General features: G+C 41.4%; 1 protein-coding gene across 1 annotated transcript in view; it reads left to right on the top strand.

The window, feature by feature from the left end:
- The window catches only part of LOC119723192 (TPR and ankyrin repeat-containing protein 1-like), a 68,386-nt gene that overhangs the window by 8,169 nt on the left and 42,254 nt on the right, over positions 1–17,963 (top strand). The window contains exons 6-13 of the mRNA XM_038193752.1: positions 1,457–1,575; positions 3,016–3,158; positions 8,587–9,345; positions 12,747–13,082; positions 13,821–13,945; positions 15,188–15,434; positions 16,424–16,615; positions 17,566–17,877. Of these exons, the coding sequence (XP_038049680.1) occupies positions 1,457–1,575; positions 3,016–3,158; positions 8,587–9,345; positions 12,747–13,082; positions 13,821–13,945; positions 15,188–15,434; positions 16,424–16,615; positions 17,566–17,877 (2,233 nt within the window). The remainder of the gene's footprint in view (positions 1–1,456; positions 1,576–3,015; positions 3,159–8,586; positions 9,346–12,746; positions 13,083–13,820; positions 13,946–15,187; positions 15,435–16,423; positions 16,616–17,565; positions 17,878–17,963) is intronic.

The following is a 17,963-nucleotide window of genomic DNA, read 5'->3' as shown; positions in this document are numbered from 1 at the left end:
AGATTAAGCTGAAATTCGGAATATTCTTAGATGATATAAGTGTTGAACTACTCATGAAATAACAACTTGGACAGATTCCTAGAAATGGAGGTTAATACATGCCTTTGGGGAAGTTTTCAAACAATTTCTTCCAGACTTGAAGGTCAGTTTTACAAGTGAGTAACCAGTATTGACATTTCGGCATCAATGTTCACCGACATAGTTTAGAATGTCGTCTTGTGTTATAGTTAACCTTTCAATCATTCTGAGCATATTTTCTGAGAAACACAATGTTCAAAAGGCCATGTTTTTGGGGTGCATGGATTTCATTGCTCTATTATAGCGTCTAAGTACGTAATCGGATTAGCTTTGTCTAACAACACCAGATGCTTTGCCGTAGCAACCACATGACTGTGTAGGACGAGTTTCAAGTTTAGACGAGTTACCCTCCCTAAGATGCATCGTTTTGTGAAATCAGCCCCAGGACTGGCTAAAAAGTGTTTATAACCTCAGTAGACTGGTGGGTTGGGTTTTCGGTTACAACCCGATAGTCCGAAGATTCGATAGTCCGAAGGTTCTTTAGTCCGTAGGGTCATTAGTCCAAATTCGAAGGTTCAATAGTCCGAAGGTTCAAAAATCCGAAGGTTCGATAGTCCGAAGGGCCCATTAGTCTGAAAATTGAATAAGGTTAATTAATCCGATGGTTCGATAGTCCGAATAGACGATAGGGTTCAGTAGTCCGAATCGACAATTAAGGTTCGATAGTGCGAATAGATGATAAGGTTCGATACTCCAAATGTACGGAAGGTTCGATAGTCCGAATAGACAATAAGGTTCGATAGTCCGAATGGACAATACGGTTCGTTAGTATGACACTTCGGACTATCGGACCTTACTGTTGATTCGGACTATCAGACCTTATTGTAGATTCGGACTATCGGACCTTATTGTCGATTTGGACTATCGGACCTTATAGTCTTTTCGGACTATCGAGCCTTAATTATTGTCAATCCGGAATAATGAACCTTCAGACTATTGAACCTTATTTTTGTTTTGGACTTTTGAACCTTCGGATAAATGAACCTTCGGACTAATGAACCTTCGGATTAATGAACCTTTGGACTATTGCATCAAATGTTCAGATTAACAAACCTTATTTCATTTTCGAACTAACAACCCCCCTCTTATGGAAATGTTGTGCATTCGGACTATCGAACCTTCGGACTATCGAACCTTCGGACTATTGGACCTTCGGACTATTGGGCTGCCCCTGGGTTTTCAACATTGTACCTGATTCCAAGGGTTTTCCCTAGAATATCCTCCCACCTCTAAAACTTAAAACTTATTTGTCTTCTCTCCTAGATTTCTTCAGGAAACTGAGCTGCAGTGCTTGCAAGAAGAATCCTTGGTTTCATTTCTTGAAATAAATAATTTAATTATCCAAAAACAAAATTTTCTATTCTCCTTTTTCTATCAGGGTCTGCATCTGGTGTTCCTCCGCGGTGGTACTCAGTCGGGCAAGAGGTTTGAGATTGGGCAAGGCGGTGCAGCCAAAGGCTGTGACACATCGGCCATCAGCCTCCCACCCTTAGTCAGGTAAATTCCTATTTGGGCCACGAAATGTGAAACTGACTTTTTGTAGGTGGTGCACGATAGATCTTGAAATGACGAGTATTTGACAGTCAATGATTAAATTGTAAGATTGTTTACAGAATTGCATTTAAATGCTCGATCATATGATATAAAAAGAGGCTCAGCAAAAATCTCATGGTTTACACTCGATCACAATATAGGCATATATTGTCTGATGTTTGCGAAAAGCAAAAGCAGCAGTTCTTTCATAACCGTTTCATTTAGAAAAAACTGAGAACCTTTTTGCACAGATCCTGATCATTTGGCTGCAATCTTTTGATATTTTGTTAATTTAAATTACTAAAATGACTCGGTGTTGTAGTTCTACTCATACTCAAGTACATATATTTTGTACTCGTACTTGTACTCGTACTCTTGCAAATGTCCTCCTGCAGCTACATGCAGGAAAAGAACAGGTTTTCTACTGTTTGGGAGGCTTCTGCTATTTGTTTAATCCTAAATCTATAGTGTAATATACTATGTACTGGACCAAGTCTGCCAAAATGCTTTAGGACCAAATCCGATGAAATTCACCACAAGACCACCACTATGGACTTGGTACTCATGGCTTGCCTACCTAAATTACCCCAAAGGGGGTGGGTTTTGATGGAGTTTGGAAGGTTAGGGTTAATGCCTAGTTTGAGAGCAAGAGGCCCTTGAAAACACGTGGCACATTGAAATTTGCTGCTAGGCCTACATTTGTACTTGTGGAAAGTACTCGCACTTGTACTAATAGAACAAAATAGTCCTGTACTCATACTGGTACTCGTACTCACGGCGAAGTACTTGTACTCGTACTTATAAAAATGTACTCCACTACAACACTTCCATGAGTGTGCGAAATGTACAGTAATGCTGGGAAAGTAACGATTGGAAGCCGTCCTGTTGCACATTTAATGTAAATCTGCTACTGTCATAAATAGAATGTACAAATAGAAGAGTTTCTATCCAAAATGCGATACATCCATTTGCAAAAAGTGAAAAATTTACATGGTTATGAAACTTTAAGAATAAGAATAAAAACAGTGTTACAGCTGTTTCTTAACTTCATCTTCCACTTAATTGTATTCTTCAATTGGGTTTTAGTAAGGGAATAAATGTGTGCTTGGGAGGTTTTAAACGCTTTGTTTAAGACCGCTTGGAGTCTGGGTGCTGATAATTACACGAGCTGAAGGTGAGGATACTTATCAGCACCCTATTCATCAATACCTTTTTGGTCAAAAAATTTTAAACTTTTTGGTCCCAAAGTCAAAACAAATAAAAAACTAATAAGTTCCCACACTTTTGTTCAACAATTTCACTTCCTGAAGAGAGTTGATTTAATAAGGAACCTAAATGGTATATATCACGTTTTGGAAGTAAATTCTTCATATAGGCTATTCACACGGTTCAATTCTTTTGCAGTGACCTGTCCAGCAGGGAATACGACAGTTGGAGCATGCAGTTGGTAGTGGAGCTGCTCAGACATGGCTCCAAGGTGGTAGGGCTTAGCCAGAAAGAAGGGGACACCCCCTTACACTGTGCTGTGGAAAATGCCTTGAGAACTGGTACGTACGCATATGAGGTCTGTTAAGAACAGTATTGTTAGGAACAGTACTGTTTCTGAAAAGATGGTTAATCAGCTAAAACTAAAACCATCTTTAATTGAGTTGGTCTTGAAGGCAATTCCATGGTAGCTGACATTACATTTGAAGAGGGTCTTCTGTCAACTCTGTGCAAAGTTACATCATTGAGGGTTGATTTTTCTCACAGAAGATCCATTAAATTAAAGTGACTAAACAACAATTTAAAAACATTTATTTCTATTAGGTAAAAAATAAGTCTCTGGCTTCTGGTCTGCATAGGTGCTTGCCGTAGCCATGCGCGTCGGCAAAATAAAAAAAAATAAATTCAATGAAAGATGATATCTCAAATCCGCCAAACTTACTGCATGGTTTGACTGGAATCCTGCTGCTGCACAATTTCAATTGTGCAGCAGATGGGGTTACGATGGGGTTCCGATGTGACCACTCTGGGCTCCCATATGTTTTGCACTTAAGTTAGTCGGGCACCATTTGCAGACGGTGTTGTAATTTTGTAATTGTGCGTCTGGACGCCAGACTGAGGGAGCGATGGTCGTGTATCTGGAAAATCTCTAACTCATGTTACTGTTTGCCCACCAATCTTAAAATCTATTAGCAACTAATAATAGAAAAGAATTGCATACAAACCTTTTTTCCTCTTCCTATAAACACAAACACATCTCAAATCCATAAGTGTAAGCAAAATACCAGGTGTGTTTTTTTGTTTTGTTTTTTGCCCCCCCAAAAAACACTTTACCATGTTCCATCTCACTAGCACATCATTCAAATGAAAAGTCTTCATGCCCTCTTTAAATTCGATATAACATTTGAGGTTGTGATGCTTGTAATTTTGGAGATTTCTTAAATTTTCAATTTTCTTTTTCAGCCATGTACATATACTCATGGAATTGTCCTTAAACTCATCGGTCCTTGTACCGTAATTTTCGGAATATAAGCCGCTAGGAGTATAAGCCGCAGCATGCAAAAATCTGCAAATTAAGATTTGAAGTCGGTGTATAAGCCGCACCGACCGCAGTGGTTTCAACTTTGTAAGGCCTCCAAATTCTAGTCAAAATGCTCTGAACAGTACCATTTGCACTACAGAAGCTATAAAAAGGGCCACAAAAGTTATATCAAATCAATTACAATCGATACTCTTACAAACAAATATGGAAATTAATGATGAGAAATAAACACCGGGAATCGCTGCCGGCTGCCCCGTCCGCATGGCCCGGCAGCCTGCAGTATGCGTCGCACCGGTGTATGACAACATTTTTTTCGCAGCACGTGAGAGAGTATGCAACTCAACGTGTGTTGTCTGACTGGAGCGCTACAAATCTTGCCTTAAAGGGACACTAGGTCCTGGAACAGCCCAATTGGGCTACAAAACGCGCTTTGAACGAGATGATGATAATCGGAAATAACATTTAAAAGTAGAATATAAACATCCACACAACTATCCTTTCAAAACTGGGCGTTTTTGTGTTATTCCTGTATTATGCATGCGAGAACGAATTTCGTGGTCCACTTTTGCGACCCCATAAATTCGAGCTGTTTGGATGCCAGTTGTGATTTCATTCGTACGCGTAAAGTGTTCGCCTTTTGCGGACGTTGAAGAAACCATAATATTTTGCATTGGTGATTGGTCACCGCGCGCTGTTCCCGAGACACACAACGTGTGTTGTACACTGAGAACGACACGAAAAACGTATTCGTACTTCGTCATGTCCAAAGTAAACAAGTGGGTTTTTTTTCGTCTTTTCTCGGGAACGGTAAGACATTAGGTTGGTTTCCTTTCAACCAGATGTTTGAAATAGGCTAAGTAAACAATCCAAAACATACATTTTCGGGGATTTCAGGACCTAGTGCACCTTTAATTGTGGCAACAGATGCTGATTTATTTTGTCCTAAGAATAAACAGGTCCGTTTTTACCTCAAAACTTATAAAAATTTTGTGATTACTAATGAGTAGTAACGTAAAAAAAATTCAAGTTTCGATCGTAACTTTCTTTGAAAATAGTCAAAGAAGCTGACATTTTTATGGACAAATCCATTAATTTTGTAATGGGTGATTTAGCCCCTGTTTTGAGTTTTACATCGCTTCTTGAATACATTTCAAGAAAAATATTATATTGTGAGGTTGAACAACTGATTATCAAATAAAGAAATGTTTCGAACACCATAAAAAGTATTAGTTGTCTTTTTTCTTTTTTTAAACAGCGGAAATATTGGTACTTATTGTTTCCAAGAAAGTACACCCCTATAGTACCACAAATGGTGTGGTCCACTAGCGCATATGGGAGAAAGCATGCTGCATGGCATGCAGCACTAAAGATATCACTGACTATCACGTACGGCTGGTCGCAAGCGTCGGAGCTTTCACACTACTTTTTACTGCTCAGTACCTTTACGTGGGACGTGGTTTCGGTTTGTTAATTACTTTCTTAAGGCCATAAAAAAAATAGTTCTGCTTCCGGTTTCCCTACCTACCCTATTCTGAGAGCCCCTACCCTAATTTTTTTTATGGGCAAAATGAGAAAAAAAACAACCATTAAACCATCAATTTCTCAGTTTTACACTTGACTACACACAGACGCCTCCATATGATTGTACACAAAAAAAAGTTGTGATAGCATTGCAGCTGTAATAACAGCTTTTTTGGTGCTATCACTGTTTTTGAAAAATGACAGCTAAAACATGCTTAATTGTTACCATTATAATTAATCCGGTTCAAGCATATTGGCAGCCATTTTAAAAAACAAAATTAAACGTGATAATACCCAAAAAACTACCACCACTCACACTACAAAGCTATTACACTTTTTCAATTCTAGATGTGTTGTAAAAAATCACTCTCAACATTGCTCTTTTCGATCATTTGATACAGGTGGCCCAATTTTTGGACCAATGCTGATAGCCTCAAATGAGATGCAGAGTTGTAACGAGTCACTGATTTTTGTGACTCGAGTCGAGTCGAGTCATTTTAAAGAAGTGACTCGAGTCGAGTCGAGTCATTAGGTCAACAAGGTCGAGTCGCGTCGAGTCACAGAGTGTGGTCGAGTCGAGTCGAGTCGAGTCAAGTATTTAGCTCGAGTCAATTTGAGTCACAAATATTTGAACACTTAATTACAATAAAAAGCAACAAACACAAGAGAGAAAGAATACAAGGCACCAGTCTATTACCGAAATCCAAAGACATAAAGTATGCTGTATGGTACCCAACCAACAGTGTCCATTGCTAGCTCACGTCACAGATAAGAAGATGTGAAACTTCGGTCTTATAACTGGTTTGGCTTCGGGTCTAGATTTTGTTGTTCGCTGATCGCTGACAACGTTAAAACCTAATTGCATTATACAAAACTGTTTCTGATTATTTAAAGATGGGCCCGTCCGTATCCATTTTTGTGTGTGAAATCGGGACATGAATTTAGCCAGCGTTCCACCAAGAACTTCAAAATCGCCCGAAACCAATGATGAAACCACGGATTGAGAAATGCGGTCTGGTTCCGGGTTTAGCATTACATGCTATAGAACCACAAGGTGGGAGTCCGCGACACGGTGTATGTTTGTTGTTTCATTATGGAGGAAGGAAACAGACTGCCGCTGTATATAAACGTACATTATTCGCGAACGTGACGTGAACAAAAACTGGCAACGCGAACGGCGCAGCGTAAGTCATTGCAAATATTTTTCGCAAGTAAGTTTTGCTTTTATTTTGGGACTCGAGTCTTATTAGCCTTCCTCGAGTCGAGTCGAGTCATTTTGATGAGGGACTCGAGTCGAGTCGAGTCATTTGCTCGCAGTGACTCGAGTCGAGTCGAGTCATTTACCCGTCGGGACTCGAGTCGAGTCGAGTCGCCAAAAAATGTGACTCGAGTCGGACTCGAGTCGAGTCATTGACTTGAGTCATTACAACTCTGATGAGATGTTGGACATATTTGGTGAAAGTTTAATGTATACGTTGTACCATTTTGAAGAAAAGCTCTAGCAAAGAACACATGCTAAAAAAATCCACTCTGACCAGAATTCCATGGTTCAACAAACTTATTGAAATTACGTACTGATGTGAAGCAGTGTAATAACAAATAAAAACCTAGTCATGGTGACTGACTCATTTGAAGTTATGAAACATTTTTAAAAAGGGCAAACCCAATTCCGTGCGCAGACTGGAAAATGAGCCACATCAATGAAAATGGCATAACTCCTCACCACAGCCACTAAATTTCAAAAGTTCACAAATCCTGTGGAAGACAAAGTAAAAACCATTCATATGAAACACTCATTTTTTTTCTCAATATACTCTATTTGCTACCCCAAAAAATGGTGAACTTGGGTCCAGATCATTCTCACTTTCCTTGTATTATAGATTCCTCAGGGAATAAATACAATTTTACTGTACCCTAGTCCTATTCATGATCGAGCGCCAAATCCTCGGTGTTCCATTCACCATCATGTGTTAGCTGTGAGTTTCGCTGTGTACCAAGAGCCAAGGCTAGGATTCATGTACAGGGTAAATACGCATGCATATTAAACTATTGCGTGGGTCATTTGTATGCTAGTGTACTATGCATGCACTTTATGAAGCAGTTGGGGAACTTGCGCATGAGGTTAGAGGCCCACGCTTGAACATTGTCCTAGCTACATGAGAAGATGGCGGCACACAAACAGCAACATTTTGCCGAGATAAATGATGCATGACTCGATGAAATTTTGGTGAATAGGTATAATGATATGTAGCAAACCAAATATAGCATGGTTTATTTCGCATGGATTAACCCCCCTCATAAGTTGACAAAGAGACAAACAAGTTCCCTTAGCGTTTATCAACTTTCAATACCTTGGGGAGCTAATGTCGGTTATCTCGGACACACTTTCCTCACTGGTTGTGCATTGTTTGTTCTGACCACTATTATGAGAAAATCCTAATGAAGGTCGGAGAATAATACTAACAGAAAAAACATTGAGTCAGCACCTCTAGTTCTTCTATCAGAATCACTTGATTTTCTGCAAACCAAATAGAATTGGACACGTTTTAAGTGGGAATTCTCTAGCTCATATGGCCAGTCCCGTCGCCAGCCCTGAGCGTCAGGGGGCCCAAAGTACCAACTAGGGGGCCCACTATCATAAAATATAAAAATACACATGTATGGCTTTTACCGTTTGGGGACTAATTGGTCGCCAAGGGGGGCCCAGCCCCACCAGCCCCCCCCCCCCCTCCCCTTGGTGTTTGGTATGCCTATGGCTTGAAAGCATCTTAAGCTAAAGCTGGAAGTGAGACCAGGTTTCAATAAAGCCCTTCTCCGCTTGAAATACTAGTGTATCTGAAAAAGTCCCCAATAAACGCAACACTTCCAATTACAATCGTATCTCACATGTTAGACTGTTGCCAAATGTCTTCTGGATATTTCCTCAGGATGGGTGGGCCTGTTGGAGCACCTCTTCATTCACCTTTACAAAACAAGCGAACGGAGAAACCTGCTCGACAGATCTGGGGATTCGCTCTTCCACCTGGTTGCCAAGAAATCCGGCCCCGCTGCCCACGCCAAATCAGTCGTGGATGTCCTCCGGAGGTACGGGGTCGACCCGACCAAAAAGGACCAGCGGGGATGTAGGCCTGTTGAGCTGGTGCCGTCGACCAATCAGCAGATGGCTGAAAAATGTGGCTTGCTGAGCGAAGTAGCCCTCGCTTGGGAACAACATGTTGAAGTGCAGCAGCAGCAACAGTTCCAGCAACAGCAACAGCAGCAACAACAGTTCCAGCAACAGCAGCAGCAACAACAGCAGCAGCAACAGCAGCAACAACAGTTCCCGCAGCAGCAGCAGCAGCAGCATCAACAACATTTACAGCAACAACAGCAGCAACAACATTTACAGCAACAGCAGCAGCAACAGCAGCAACAACAGTTCCAACAACAGAGGGAAGAGCAGCGAATGCAAGATCAGAAAAAAAAAGAGGAGAATCGGTGCAAGACGAAAGCAGAGAAGCGGGAAAGGAGGCAGGTACAGAAACTGGCAGAGGCCGAACGGAAGAAAAAAGAGGAGGAACGCAAGCAGCAGGAAGAGAATATACAAAAGGAGAAAGAACAAGAGGCACTACGCTTACAGCGGGCAGAGAAGAAGAGGAAAAAAAACCAAAAGAAGAAGGAAAAGAGAGAGATGCAGAGAAAAAAAGGTGAGACAGTATTTAAGGTACCATAATTTGTAATTTGTGTATTTTGTTCGTTTGAAGCAACAAACATGCCCAATATCTAAAGAAGGGTGCTGAACAACTATTGGTCGACGGCACCAGCTCAGCTTCAGCTGTGTATTTCGAGGAAAACAACATTCTATGATCTCAATTTCAAATCAAAAGTTGCTGAATCATGTTTTGAATTGGGCCTGAATTCAGCGTCCGAGACACGCTCTCACTGAACTGATTGCAGCTGTGCGATTTCGCGCACTGATCCGACGAATCATAGCAACAGCGTGTGCGTTTGCATCATGTCAATGCTTGCGCACTTCGCCGAATAAAAACGAACTACTAACGAAATTCCAACGATGCATTTTTAGATGCATCGTTGGAAAGGCCGCCTTTCATTGATTTCTTCAAAATGACAGCATGCCAGAAAAAATAATTTCACAGGGAGTTAAGTCCCCTTACTCTCTAAATTCAACCATGTATGTTTTTCAATTAAGTCAGTTACTTTTTGGATAGCTGCAAATGATGGACTGTAGCTTTAACTATCCAGCAATCTAAATGCAAGCAAGTAATATTTATTATAAACTAAGTCTTTAGATTTTTAATAAGCAAGGTGGGTAAATAAAATCCATGTTGTACTCATAATAATACCAGGGCGCTATCCGAGATTGTCCAAAGTTTGCCGAATGCATTTCGTCAGACAAAAAACATTCGGCAATCAATTTCATCAAACTCTTCGTAACTTACGATGCAGCTGCGACACGTCCTGCAATCCATTTCACAAAACATGCAGTAACTGCGACGCTCCGTGTGTGTATTTATAGCAGAACTCGGTGACTGTTTTATGTATTGAATTAGCGTACAGTAAATAGTCGTCTGATATTCAACAAAGAGTAATTGGATCAGCTCGAAATTTTTTAAAACGTAAAACAAAATGGCAGTTGTGCGATGCAATTTTGAAGGAAAACAAGCTCTCAGTGGACTGTATAGCTACTTCGAAATTTCAACTGCAATATTCCAGTCTAATTCATAATTCAATGAATTTTCTATTTGCAGCTTTACACACATTGCCTCGGTAGTATTATCTCGTTTATATGTTTATGGCATTAAACTGGCTTTTGCGATGACCACTAGACATGTCATAACTTGCGACGTGTTTTAAGCCGTTGTCAAGGAACTTACGACGTGTTCAACACATCACAACTTTCGTGAAATGGATGATACGACGCGTTGCCAGTTGCGACGTGTTACATGTCGTAACTTGAGTTGCAACGCGTCGTAGGGCTTCATGAAATCGGGTGCTGGGAATGGTACCAAGGACCCCCACGACGACTGAAATGAACTTTACCTTGACCTTCTACAACTTGTGGAGTTCCCTGGCTAGATCCGGATGCTTTAACCCCTTCTCCTTTTCTTTGCTTGAAACCCTGGTATCACGGGGCACTGCCACATCTTTAATTGTACATAGAACAACAACATCCGGCCGTCTGTGTTCTACCACATGGTCAGTCAGAAAGTCCCAGAGAACCTTCACCTCCTCGTGTTTCCAGAACTCTCTCTGGAATGTGCTTCCACCACATGTCCTTGACCTTGATCCATAATTCCAGGAAACATCCCAGTGGATCACCCTGGCTAACTTGCCGTGCCTCCCCTTGTATATTCCGTCTGTGCCATTTTGTTGCATTAACACACCAAATGAAATACAGTCTCCTCTCTTGCTTTCTCTCTCCATACATCCAACACATTGGAGATACATTAGCTTCCTCTATCTTCGCCTTCATCACATTTGATGTCTACAGTGCCTGGTCCTGTGCAGCAGTTATCAAACCCTCCGTCTCCTTTAAAATCACCTCTCTTTAATCATCTTCAGGGGCGGATTGCAATAACGCGGTCTTAGTCGGCTGGCTAAACCAGTCCGATTTTAGCCGGCTATTGTTCTTAGACGGTCTTGGTTAAGACACCAAACTTAGCCCATTGCAATAAGCTGGTCTTTACTAAGCCCGCTTAGAGTAATGATTCACAAACAAACATTCCATGGTTACGGGCAAATACTGGAGAGACTGCACATTTTTTTTTTTTAGGTTTGTGTGATTCATATCATGCAAAGTCAAATGTCAATTCCGAAATTTTATGTTCAGAAAATTGTATTTGCAGTACAACTCAGTGTCATTACATTTTTCCAGAAGATCCCTTCTATCGAAGAGAATTTTCCCTCCAAGGACTGTTCTGCTATTTTAAGATTTAATTATCAAACACTCATCAACTGTAACCAAAAAATATTTTGGGAAAGAATAATTCAACACACCAATGAATTCCAAAAATCCCAACTATAGACCGTTTTAAGCCAGCCCAACCCAGGCTAATTATTTTAAGACTGGCTTACTACTTAAACTGTGTCATTGCAATGGTCTAACTTACAGACTGACTAACAGCCAGAGCTTTTAGACTATCTAATGCGCATAGCCAGCTTTAACTTCCGGTTATTGCAATCCGCCCCAGGTCTTGTTCCCTGCTGTCTCTTTCAAGTCTCTCAGAAATTTCCCATGGAGTGGCTTGTCTTCCCAATCTCTGAGCCTTCCTTCTCTTGAGCCAACCTCCTTCTTTTCCCTCTTGTATGCAACGGGATCGACTTCCTTTCCCTGATGCCGAATTTCCTGTGCCCAAGAAAACACATACCTCGGCAAGTAAAGCCTACTGACATTAGCCCTTGGAAGCAGCATACCATGCATCGATCGTCATCAGCTTTTTAGTCTTCCTGTTAACAGACTCCAACTCTGCCTAGTCCAGTCAACAATCCCTGCACTATACCCCATCAGCGGCATAGCCCAGGTATTTACCGACTGCACCATACTGCCGCCATTTAATTACCCTTCTGATGTACTCTTTACTAAGCCTTTCCTTCGTGCATCATGCCGTCCGCCTCCAAAATACCAAGGTACTTGTACCTCTCAAAGTCAAGACTGCACACGTCCTTCTTCACACCAAACTGCATTCCTATGTCCCCGCGGTAAATCTGAACCGTCTGCACCCGATAATCGATGTCATTCTCATTCTTGGCAAACAACTTCAGGTGTCCATGAAGAGATGATTAATTCATCATTGTCATTATTATTATTATTATTATATTCAGAACGTGGACAATGCCATGCTGTCTTGAGCGTCTGATATTTTCAGCAATGTGTCCCCCTTCTGTCCCTTTTCTCACCGTTGAGGGGGTACTTGTGCATGGAGCCAAGGGAACTAAGATCGTCTTTGAAAATTTTATTAGCCCTATGGGCATGGGTAATAAATATGTCTTGATTGGCAATATCAATAGAAAGGTTTGCTTTTTTGAAACACATGATGAATGTTAATACCAACGCGTAATTTAACTTCTATTTTTCTTTTCTGCATAGAGTCTAACCAGAGCAGTTCTGATGGTATAAAAGTTTCTGGCGTCCCAGACGATCAATCCAAAATGGACAGGGGACCAGAACGGGAGGGTCACCATCAGCAAGCGACTGCGAGAACAGCTGATCAGCACGTGCCTCGCAAGGAAAAGCTGCGTCGCGAAGTGGAGGTACTGCTGAAAGCCATGCCCGTATATGACCCGAAGCAAAAGGTACTGGACCAAGCAAATACTTCCGAGTTGCTAGCGACCTCGCCACTATCGAGAAGCAGCCCGCAACAAATTGAGGATAGGGCAGAGGCTGTGAGGGAAGAAGAATCGAGACTGAATGTTGAAGATGAAGGTGAGAAAAAATGTGTTACCAGTTCCGTCAGAACTAGACACTTCCAGGCTTAGCTTGAAATGTAGATGCAATTGAATACAAAATTTACAGTGGTTTGGGGTTTTTTTTATTTCCAACTTTTTTTGCAAATATGTGATCAAAAATGTGTCTAAGTTATAATTATACTGTACGATTTTTAGACTGATGTTTTTTGTGTTTTTTTGGCTCTAAAGATATTTTTAAAATAATTTGTAGAGGTTTATCGGTTAAAAATGTGCATAACTCAAATTGGTAACAGGCAATTTCTCTGTTTTCACTTTTCTGATGTAATAAATTCCAAATGGGCATAATTTTGCTAATATACCGTATATCATCCCAGATATACGGTATATTATGATATATTCACTACATTCCTAGTCCAATGAAATTACTAAATGACCATTCTATAAAAGCAATGAAATTACTATATCTGAGACATTGCTATCTGTGCACATGTGCAAGTACCCCCTCAACGGTAAGAAAGGGAGAGTCAGGGGAGAAACTTGGAGAGACATTGAAACGCATTGCTGAGGATGTGTGACGCTCACGCAAAGACCCTATGGCTTTGTGCACATTCTGAATAACGTACTTCGCGCTGTATGTGGGCGAACCATTACGCGATGTGTCTCGTCCAATGGGCTCTTAAAAGTGGTCTAAAATGCCCTCGCTGTGCGTATGTAGCCCGGTGAGTCACTATTGTGTTCTTGTTGCGTATCACAGAAGAAGAAGCAAAAGATGAAGAAGATGAGAAAGTAGATGATGATGACGACGATGATGAAGTACAAGGCGCCATTGATGCAACAATCTTTGATGATTTAACCTGGGAGGTAGAGTGCACTGCTAAGGTATGTGTCTAATGTGTCTCTGCACAAAGTTCTTTCTCAGTAGTACAAAAAAATGTGACCCAGAACAACAAAATGGTTGACAAGTCAACAGAGTTGCTTTTGAGTAGTTGAACTCATACAAATCCCTCTCAGTGGAATTACCACAAATAAGGACTGAAAAGTGAACATTTCCACGTGCATTTTCCAGTAACAGAAAAATTGCTTTGTCAACAGCCCATAAATTATCAGTTATTAACAATTTAAGTAAGGAAGATCTAGAAATACATTCATCTCAATTCTAATTTGCTTACAAGAAAAAAAAAATTAACAAGTGTATTAGAAATGCCCAAATCACACCTCCCACCAAAAGAAAGTTTAAACTAGAGTTCTATGTCTGTTCGATGAAACAGAACATAGGGTTTTTCTGCATTTTATATTTACAGAAATGTCTGTGGTTTGTTTGTCCATGTGCAGTCATGTCAATGTCAATTTCATGTTCGGACAAAGTTCCCTGGTTCACTGGCTGATTTGGCATACCCGAATATGAGTTGTAAATGAGTTATAAGTCAATAAAATTATAAAGCCTTGAAATGAGACTAGTCATCTCCACACACTGTATGTTGAGTAATACAATTGGGTAAAGTTTCATGGCACATGAGTAATTGCACTATTTCGTTAAAATGCAAATTACATTCAAATAGCATTGACAATACGAGAAATATCAGCCTTGAAATAAGACTAGCAGTCGGCGTACTAAATTCAGTCGTGACATGACCCAATTGTACTCCTGTATCATGTATATGTACTTGACATACGGCCAACTGGGCCCAACATTTACGCATGTACATTGAAAACTGCACAATTATAAATCATATGGGACAGAACAAAAAGGGGGAGGACAAAAAAGACAGCACAAAAACAAAGGCTTTTTGCAACTTTGCGGAAAAGCCAATTGCACAAAAACTACTTATATTCAGGTGTCGAACTGGGTAATTTATCAAAATGAAGAGTTAAGTGTCCTCTTCCTACTGCACATCAAACCCCAATAAGTTAGAAAAGACAACCTCAAGGCTCATACCAATGGATTCCAATCACAAACATGAACCCTAGCAGTAAGATATTTGTGGTTCTTGGTCTTAATTCCTACCACGTATGAACTGAGAGCATCAAATGGCAAAGCAGGGATACCTTCTGATCTGTGTTTTGGGTCAGCATCTAGCTTTTCACTAATTAACGGTTTCCTGTTTTCCTCCATATCCCAAGGTCTGGAAGTTCCTGCATGACAAGCTGGTCCTCCACAGCCTGAAGGAGACGGCCATCCGCAAGATCCAGATGCTGGGAAGTGGTGACTGGCGAGTGCGTCTCTGTAAACCCCTCGAGGGCCTGCCCAAGCAACACGACATGAAGCTGTACGAAGCCCGGCTGACTAAAGGCGGCCGCATTCTGTGGGAGTTGGCGATAGCATTCTCACCTCGCTGTAGCGAGGAGTCTGAAAAGAGGCTTGACTCGGGTACTGACAAATCTTGTGTTTTTTTGTTACAATTCTTGGACAAAACTTAGGCAAGTAAATGGGAAGGTACCTTTTCAGGACTTAAATTACAGAGCTCGTATCAGGAGCTTGCGACACTGTCACAGTGTCTTTTTCAACTGGCGTTGTTGAGGCCCTCACGTGACTGTCACGTGATAATGCTTGGTCACATGACAGGAGGCGGTCGTACACGTGGGCCAGCTCGGATCTTCCTTCTCTGTTCATATGGGGGCAGTGCCTGTGGATTTCTCACAATTCCAGAAGTCATCCTCCCTGGCAAGCTGTTTCACCATATCAGTGTCTTCACAGCCATCACACGATATTCTATACACAAGACCACATTTCTTGAGGTCTGGAGTCTTGTCCTTCAGGCTGATCAAGTGGGAGTGAAGGGTTTTCAATGGTTTGTGTGCTACTGTGACACCATGTTCACGAAACACACACTCCAGCTGTTCAGACAGACCTCGGATGTATGGGAGGATGGCCATAGGTTGTTGCTTGGCATCGGTGGTCGTCTTAAGGTCACAGCTCCAGGTGTTGGTTTCTTTTTAGGGATCTTGAATGCCCACGGTTGGTACCCGTTGGCAGTGAGATCGTTTTTGACGTGAAATTCAGTATCACTGTCCTCTTCCTCTGTGATAACCTGGTCGATCCAGTTGCAATGTGATTGGACTTAAAGTTCAAATATTGGTCAGTATGGGTCCACTTAGTGTGTCCAAGCATGGTCAAGTGACAGGTCACATGAGGGCCTCAGCAACGCCAGTTGATAAAGACACCGTGACGGTGTCGCAAGTTCCTGATAGGAGCTCTGTATTTTTAGTGTCAAAAAGGTACTTTTCCATTTACTTGATTCAATAACGGGACTGGAAATGCTCGAAAACATTTCATGCTCAAAAACTTAAGCAGTTTCAACATTTTGTGAGCACTTGTGTACTTTATTAGAATGACTTATTGTCTTATTATTATTTTAGGAGACGGTGCTTCGGAGTCTACAGCAGTGGCTGGAGGACGAGTGTACTCAGAGATAATCCGCATCTGGGACATCGTACCGGACCACCCTAAGGTTGTGCATGCAATCAATGTGATTGTCAAGTCGTTGGAGCGAGGAAAAGAATGCATCATCCGTAAGAAACTGATAGGCATCGGCAACAAATCGCCCACGGGTAAGACAGTTCATTCGTACTGTGATGTGGTCTGATGGCATTTTGTTCACCCAAGAGGCCAGGATAGATGGTACGTAGGTTTAAACTAGAGATGCACTTTGACCTGAGGGTGTGCAAAAAGACCACAACTTAGACAAATCATTTGATTATACGATGTCTTCTGTGAAGTGCTTAGTGACATTTGTGTACACCCAAGGGAGGTAAATGGTGCCCAAAGTGAAGATTGGGCTCGTTCCCCCCCCCCCCCCCCCCAGTGTTTAAAAACCCATGGATCATATCACAAAAGAGAAATTGGTTGGTTACACTATGGATTTATTTTAAACAACCGTTTTGAGCCTATCTGAAGTAGTAAATAAGATGATATATTGTGATAAATAAATCATTTATGCTTTGCTTTGGTGGTAGTTGCCCTCTTCTATGTTGACAGGATTGGGCCATTTTCCGAGTTGTAGTGGAGTACTTTCTGAGTACTTTGTTATAACCAGATATTGAGCTGTTTGTTGTAAACATTGTGAGAGAAACATTGACGGCAGTGTTAAAAGACAACAATTAACTTGGGACTTTGGATACATAAAAATACTTCTAAAGTAAACTTTAGGGACAAATATACTCTAAAAGTACACAAAAAATACTTGGTGAGTACTTTCTCCATGCTTTTGTCTTAAAAGCTTAGTTCCACAAGATTGTGATTGTCCAAAGTCTTTAATATGTAATGTCCAGTGCGTGTATTGTGCAGCTTTATATCCATCCCAAACCATCTTAATAACAAGTAGTTCAACCACAACTCTGACGTTAATGCAGATATGATTTAGTATTTAAAACCTCAGAAAAAGGGAGATTCAGTAGTCAAAGACTCAGAACATGTAACTTGTGGCTGAGTTATATTCAGAAACCTGGTCTGTAAGAAGGCTAACAAGTACAGAATATATCTGTCTGCCTTGACCTGACAGGAGTCACAAAAGCGCTTCGCCTGCCGACCTTCTTCCAGGAGGTCACAGGAAGCTCACCAGAGCGCAGCACCAAGGCCCTAGACGACTCCAAGAAGATCCTGAGACCCTTCTTCCCGCCGGCGAGCTCCAGGAAGAACGAGTACCACATCATGAAGTTCTACTCTGTCAACTCCACGCTGGTCAATGCCATGCTCAACGACAGCAACGTCAAGGTAGATTTCCCGTTTCGTGTGACTGAGTTGGAGCACGCCATCATCAACCTGCAGCCCAGACCCCCGTCCTCCATCCTGCTGCTGGGCAGAAGCGGAACAGGTCAGGAAATTGTGATATTAAGTTCCCACCTGTGGCTTGCGAGGTGCTTGCACCTTGCTTGCTACACCTTCTTTTTTACAGTACAG

Source organism: Patiria miniata, unplaced genomic scaffold (genome assembly GCF_015706575.1).
Source record: "Patiria miniata isolate m_02_andy unplaced genomic scaffold, ASM1570657v1 HiC_scaffold_16, whole genome shotgun sequence".
Lineage (NCBI taxonomy): Eukaryota > Metazoa > Echinodermata > Asteroidea > Valvatida > Asterinidae > Patiria > Patiria miniata.
This window is presented reverse-complemented; position numbering and strand designations above follow the sequence as displayed.